The sequence below is a fragment of the Oryctolagus cuniculus genome, chromosome 2 (genome assembly GCF_051225735.1).
Source record: "Oryctolagus cuniculus isolate XC-2025 breed Fujian yellow rabbit chromosome 2, ASM5122573v1, whole genome shotgun sequence".
NCBI classification, from domain to species: Eukaryota; Metazoa; Chordata; class Mammalia; order Lagomorpha; family Leporidae; genus Oryctolagus; species Oryctolagus cuniculus.
The window spans coordinates 143,331,276-143,338,044 of NC_142868.1; the positions used below are offsets into that span (position 1 = coordinate 143,331,276).

Here is a 6,769-nt window from a genome sequence, read left to right on the forward strand (position 1 = left end):
ATGACACCTATATCTGTTTAGGTCATAGCATTGTAAGTGTTTTCTTAGACTTTAAAAATAAATCTACTTGGGGGAGGGAAATTGAACTTGCATGATAATGTTAGGCATGCAAACGCAGGCACATGAACTGAGAAAGTCAAAATCACCGTTTCCATGGCAACTCTTAACTTGTCTGTGTGGTACACATTTCTCAAGAAACACATTCTGCAGACTACCTAGTGATAAAAACTGTTCCACTGCATACAAAGGTAGATTTCCCCATTGTCTCCGGTTCTGAAGAGCCTTCCCTGAATTAATCCACGGGTTCTTCCCAATAACTGAAGTCCGAGTCCTGACCGAAATCCGAGTCTTCTTTTTATTTGCACTCCTCGCGTCCTTTTCTTGGTAGAGGTCGGCCTTTGTGTGATTCACGGCGTGTGCTTCCGTTCTCTCTTGCAGATATATGTTGGGTAAAGGAGGAAAACGCAAGTTTGACGAGCATGAAGATGGGCTGGAAGGCAAAATCGGGTCTCCCTCCGACGGTCCGTCCAAGGTGTCTTACACCTTACAGCGCCAGACTATCTTCAACATTTCCCTTATGAAGCTCTACAGCCACCGGCCGCTGACCGAACCCAGCCTGCAGAAGACCGTGCTCATCAACAACATGCTGCGGCGCATCCAGGACGAGCTGAAGCAGGAAGGGAGCCTGCGGCCCGCCTTCGCGCCCTCCGCACAGCCCGCCGCCGCGCCGGGCGACAGCTTCCGGGACACGGCGCCCGCGCACCCCTGCGACCCCGGAAGCACTACGCCCCTGGAGGCCTGCCTCACCCCCGCGTCGCTGCTCGAGGACGACGACGACACTTTTTGCACTTCCCCGGCGGCCGTGCCGCCCGCGGCTCCCGCCAGACTCTCCCCTCCAGCCCTCCTCCCGCCGGAGAAGGACAGCTTCTCCTCCGCCCTGGACGAGATCGAGGAGCTGTGTCCCACATCTACCTCCACAGAGGCCGCCGCGGCCGCCACGGACGCCTCGAAAGGGACCTCCAGCGAGTCCGGGGGCCCGAAGGCCGAGGGGCCCCCGGAGTGCCGCGCGGACGACTCGAAACTCATGGACTCTCTGCCTGGGAACTTTGAAATAACGACGTCCACTGGTTTCCTGACAGACTTGACCCTGGACGACATCCTGTTCGCCGACATCGACACGTCCATGTATGATTTTGACCCCTGCACCTCCGCTGCGGGGACGGCCTCAAAGATGGCCCCCGTGTCGGCCGACGACCTCCTCAAGACCTTGGCCCCTTACAGCAGCCAGCCGGTCACCCCGAGTCAGCCTTTCAAAATGGACCTCACAGAGCTGGACCACATCATGGAGGTGCTGGTAGGGTCCTAAGACCAGGCTTCGGCAAGCGTGCCCGCAGCCCTGACAATTCTCCACACTGTGCATGCACCCTTGCTTGCCTTTTTCAGAAGAAAAGAACGTTTTACAAAAGGATCACACTAGTTTTTGCTTTGAGCAGAGTTGGAGTGCCTTCATCCAAGTATGACCACTTTTAATCCGCCGTCTGGAGTGGTTCCTCAGACTCGCTGCGTGGTGTAGGAGAGGGGACAGAGTTGCTAGGTCGAATGGCAGAAATACCCAGTTCAAGTGAAGCACAAGGATTAAGTCGGAAAAGCTGTAAATTGCATGTGCATATTTGTCTATTTTTTCTATAAGTTTTATTGCAAGACGTAAAAATGAAAAAAATATATATATATTATTTAGATGATCTCAGTCCCTTTTCTGGCATTTTTGCCCTGTATAGGTTGACTTGGCAATTCAGCCTTTTTAGAGGCATTAACTACTCCTCGTTAAGTGTTGCATTTACATGGCTGTTTAGAAAACTGCTACCCAAATTTATTTTATATTTTTGTACAGATTCTGCAGTTTATGATATTGTTTTTCTAAAAACAAATGCTGTTTATACATATGAGATAGCTATTTTGATAGGATTTGCTCACATAGTTCCTGCAAACTTCAGATGTACAAGTGGCACTTGTACTTTTATAGAGCTGTAATGTTTTATATGTGTATGGTGCAAGAGAACAGTGGATCAAATCAATCTGCAACTGATGTCCCCCAATGCAGACACACACACACACACACACACACCCTCCCTCCCTGCTGTAAGGATGGGCCAGGTGATATCACACCCAAATTTCACAAGCACTGACTCCCTGGCACAGACACCCGCCAGTACTGTGACTTCCAAAGCCAGAGCCACGTCTGCTCATCAAACTTGCATTAAGCAGTTGGCGGGAGAGGGCCATGGAGGTCGGGGTTGAAGTGATGGTTCTCCAGCTTCCTCTCCTGAGGGGAGGGCTACCCTCTTACTTAAGAGTGTATTTATGCCAAGTTTGCGCTTTTGTTTTTATTTATTTTTTTAATGAAAACCCGAATCTTTCCTTTTTGGTGTAATTTTTATGATGCCCTGAAATTCTACATCTGAACAAAATTTTCCAAAAAACAACCAACCTCTTCGGCAGAACTAAGCCCTGCTGCAGTGCTTGGGCCTCTTAAAAGAAGGACATCTCCCAGGAAGGCATCCATAATGTTGCTAGATTGTCTCTTCCAGCTTCCCCTCCCCGGAGCTTTTGTTCCCTCTGTTGCTAAGAGCTGAAAACTACACCTCGATGATTACCAGACTGAGCGCCACTCGCCTCTGGTGGCCGGCCCGGACACACTCCTAGAACAACCGTGACTCTGAACTTGGAGTTGGTCACCCGACACCACGATTTCCCATCAGGTTGCTGTCTTAACTCAGCTGCTAACTTCACTACACTTTACAAGGCTGTTTGACCCAAATACACAGACAGGACTTTCTATGCATGTCTCCCCTGTGCCCCCTGCCCCAGGACACCCTTAAGAAGTAGCTTTTGATCCCTAGTGGTGTGCATTTAATTTTAAACTGTTTTCAGTGTATCATGCTTGTTGCCGAAATTGTTTATGGCCTTTACGTTTCAGTTGTTTATTCTGATGGTACTTTAGCTGTTGAGTGCAGGTTACAACCTATATTGTTACGCAGATGGCTTCTTTAGGAATAACTTTTATATTTATTTAAAAATTTAAATTATGGGATTTTGTTTTTTCGTTGTTGTTATTGTTGTTGTCATTGTCGTTGGTCATTTGTCAATATTCAGTCACCTATTCTGCTCGCTTCTTGCCATGGATGAAAAAAAGACAACTTTATAAAATGGCACTTTAAACAAGCCATAAACAGTTTTATTTTTATAATGCACATGGCAAAGCAAATTTGTGATGAAGGAACTGCTCATCTAAGCAGAAGATTCCTGTATGATAGGATTAAATTTTCCTGCATTCTAATTTACTTTTTTCCGCACTTGAATGTGTTTTAAAGGCTAATTATCAACTCAGCAGAGCAGTGAGAAACTGATCAAATTGCACTTGTTCTCCTATAAGCAACCTCCACACAGACACCTCCTAACTGCTGCAAGGTGTCATTTCCTTTGATGGGACCAGGGACCATAATTAAGGTGAGGGTTGTTGGGGATGCTTCCAGTGTCACCATGCCTGTCCACTTGTTCTGTGGAGAACAAGTCTGCCCACATGCCAAGCTTTCTATAACTGGAGGAGCCTGCGAACTGGCCACATATCGCACACATCTCCATGCGTATGCAATGGTATTGATTATTCTCGACAATAACAGGGTAAAGCAGTTGACTTGCCATTGTTAAAAACTGATTTACAGTAACTTAGAACAACTGTATTTTCGTTGGATTAGCAAGTCATGTGTTTAAACAAATCCCATATGTTGGGCAACAATTCAAATAAGCAGAGAGAGAGAGAGAGATGTTGCCTAAACCTGGTTCTCTGACTCCCATGTATTTGTGAGCTTCAAAATGAAAACAAACATATCCCACCCACCCACCCCCAACAGAGGCAGGCAGATAGATGCTTTTTAACTCGACACCCTTGTGGTAAATCCTTGGTACTCAAAAGTCCACAAGACAGACGTGGGAAATTACTGGCCTGTTTTCAGTAAGAGCAAAAGCATCAGGGGTTCAAATTGTCTTTGTGTCGTATCTTTTACAAAGTGTGATGGATGTCCCAACAGGGAAGAGTAGGAGCCGGAGTGGAGTTGCCAGGTCCCAGTCGGAGTGTGGGATGTGCTTCCAGATGCCGCCTGGCAGCAGTGCCTTTCCCTTCATAAAAGACATCGTGTGGCATCCAGGGCCAGGCAGGCAGCTCGAGGTGCTTTCTGAGAAAGACATGCCGGCTGGGGCCAGGGCTGGGGCTGGGAGAGGACGATCATTGACAGTAATGTGCAATGAAGTGACAAGATGAGAGCAGAATCCCAAGAGCTTTGAATTTGAAGTGATTTTTTCCCCATAAGTTATTTATTCCTTTGTTCTGTGTAAATATATTTATTTTACTGTGGAGCGCTAACAACATCTGGATCGTAACATGTGCAGAATGTATGGTAGGAATGTATTCTCTTGTAGGAATGTAAATCTGTATCACAAGGGGGTCCCAGCCGGGCCCCCTGGGTCTTCTCATCGTATGCACAGTCCATGTTCCTTTTTACTCTCTTCTCTAATATGGGTCTATTTGAAATATGCAAAAGGTAGGGATGAGGAATGTTCTAATACCTCCAAATTTTTAAGAAAATGAAGCATCAAAGGGTTGATATTTTTTAAGGGTTTTTTTTTTTTTTTTTTTTTTTTTTTTTTTTTTAGCAGCACTTTCTCTTGATGACAGAAGAGGCGACTGTTCGGGCACCCTCGTTCATACCAAAGGGTGAGAAATGGGCCAGAGCCGCCTGCACACCTCTTGAGTGTCTTTACCAATTGAGCTTTCAATCGCCATAGCCCCTCGGAGTGCCCCAGCTGCCCTGAGGTCAATCAAGGAGAATTTCTTAACTACATAAGCTCCAAAGAGCCAAAGTATCAACTTACAGATCGTTTTTAAAGCTTAAATTTATTAACCACCTTTGCGGTAAACAATGAATTATGAATACCGCAAGGCAGCCTTCTTGAATGACAGTTGTTTAAAAAAAAGAGAGAGAGAGACTACTTTGTGCAGCGATTGTTATTCTACTCTCTATGAATTGTCTTAACTCAAAACCTTGCTGTTACAAATTGGACCTTTATACATTTTCTGAAAATGGCATATTTAAACCTGTTCTGGCTATAAATGGTTAACGGCCTGTAACTGTCCTGCACCTGACAGCGGCCAGGTGTATGTGTCCTGCTTATGTACAGTTGTCTTTGATGCTCCTAAGAATTGAGTCTCTGTGGTTCTCAAATTTAGCCAGGATCAAATGCTGTCGCAGACGAAGCCACTATCATTTTGGACTTCTTTAGGGGATTACAAGTTAGGAAGAGAAGTGCAGTCCATACGTGCAAATGACCGTGATTCTGAAAAAGAAGGTGTACATAGTGACACGTGTGGTGCATGGTTTTTGAGGAGGGCGTTTTGTCAGAAAGGAGGTATAACCTTTCCCCCACAGACCTGAGAGCTGTGCCTTTTCTATGCAATATTACAGATGTTACATCGGAACCCAGGTGGCTGTCTTCACGTGTAGGTTTGGGCTGTAATCTGAACAATTGGACAGATTAAATGTACATGGAAATGAGCAGTCTTACTTTTGTAGTTTTATATTATACAATAAACAGTTAAAAGAGAAGCGTGCTCACAGCTTTCTTTCTGCCTCACGTGTTATTTTTGCTCCTGCTGGGCAGCCCCTTGGGGCCCCTGTGGCGGTTGGTACTGCTGGTGTTCCTGGACCTTCCACTCCTGGCTCTCCCCACTCCTTGTAGACACGCCTTTTCTCTCCCGTACCGCAGCTCCCCCTAACCATTGCTTTTCCAGGGTTTGACCCATGGCCAGCCCTTCACTGAGCCTCCAGTCATTCCACTGCCTGCTTTCTTGAGGCGATCAAATCCCCTGAGGACCCTGAAAAGTCTCTTTCCAGTCCCTGCCTCCTGAGCTGTGGAGCTCCGCATCTACCTAGATTTGCTGTCTCACACTTGGAATGTCTAAGCCTTTCCCCACAGGGCCTGGCCCTTCTCCCACGCCCAGGCCCGACTCAGCTGTCCGCACAGTGCCTGCCTTCCAGGGCCAGCTCCGTCGGCCACCCTGCCGCCTCCTTTCCATCTCCCAGGCCTTCTGCTCTCCTTGCCTCCACTTCCCAGCTAAGTCTTCCCGCCACAATTATTCCTCTAACTTCCCTGGTGCTAGAGTTCACGTTCAGAAACTCCAGTGGATCATGTGATTGACGCACATGTTCCCTGCACACATACACATACCCATGATACAGTCTGGCCCCTCCCTCTGCCACCTTCAGAGGTGAGCAGGAGAGATCCGGTACAGCCAGCCTTGACAGCAGGGCCATCTAATGGAGCCGTGGGATTCACGCCTTGCCTGCCCAAGTTGTGGGCCACCCTACTAGCTGGTGAGGGGATGGGGCTGGATGACAGACCTGGGAAATAAGGGTCCCTTTCAGTCAGCCATGGAATATGGGAGGGGGTGGGAGCCGTCAGAGGAGGTATTACTGATTGAATTGTGTTCCCCCAAAAAGGGAGGTTCCAGTGCTTTGGAATGCAACCTTGATTTGGAGACCTCTATAGAACAGGAGAAGGTCAAATTACAGGGAGGCTTTTGGTGTGGGCCCTAATGGGGTACGACAGTGTCCTTAGGAAAAGTTCTGATGCGAGCAGTCACACAAGGAACACCATGCACAGATGAAGGCGGAGAGGATGGTGATGCTTCTATCTGAGTTAAGGAATGCCAGAG

The 6,769-nt window shown here is 47.4% G+C and overlaps 1 protein-coding gene across 3 annotated transcripts in view; it reads left to right on the top strand.

Moving 5' to 3' along the window:
• SERTAD2 (SERTA domain containing 2) overlaps window positions 1-5,660 on the top strand; it is a 121,566-nt gene extending 115,906 nt beyond the window's left edge. For all 3 annotated transcript variants that reach the window (XM_008254336.5, XM_008254335.5, XM_089327609.1), the window contains exon 2: window positions 439-5,660. In XM_008254336.5, the coding sequence (XP_008252558.3) occupies window positions 443-1,366 (924 nt within the window). In that variant the 5' untranslated portion in view covers window positions 439-442 and the 3' untranslated portion in view covers window positions 1,367-5,660. The remainder of the gene's footprint in view (window positions 1-438) is intronic.
• The last annotated feature ends 1,109 nt before the right edge of the window (window positions 5,661-6,769 follow it).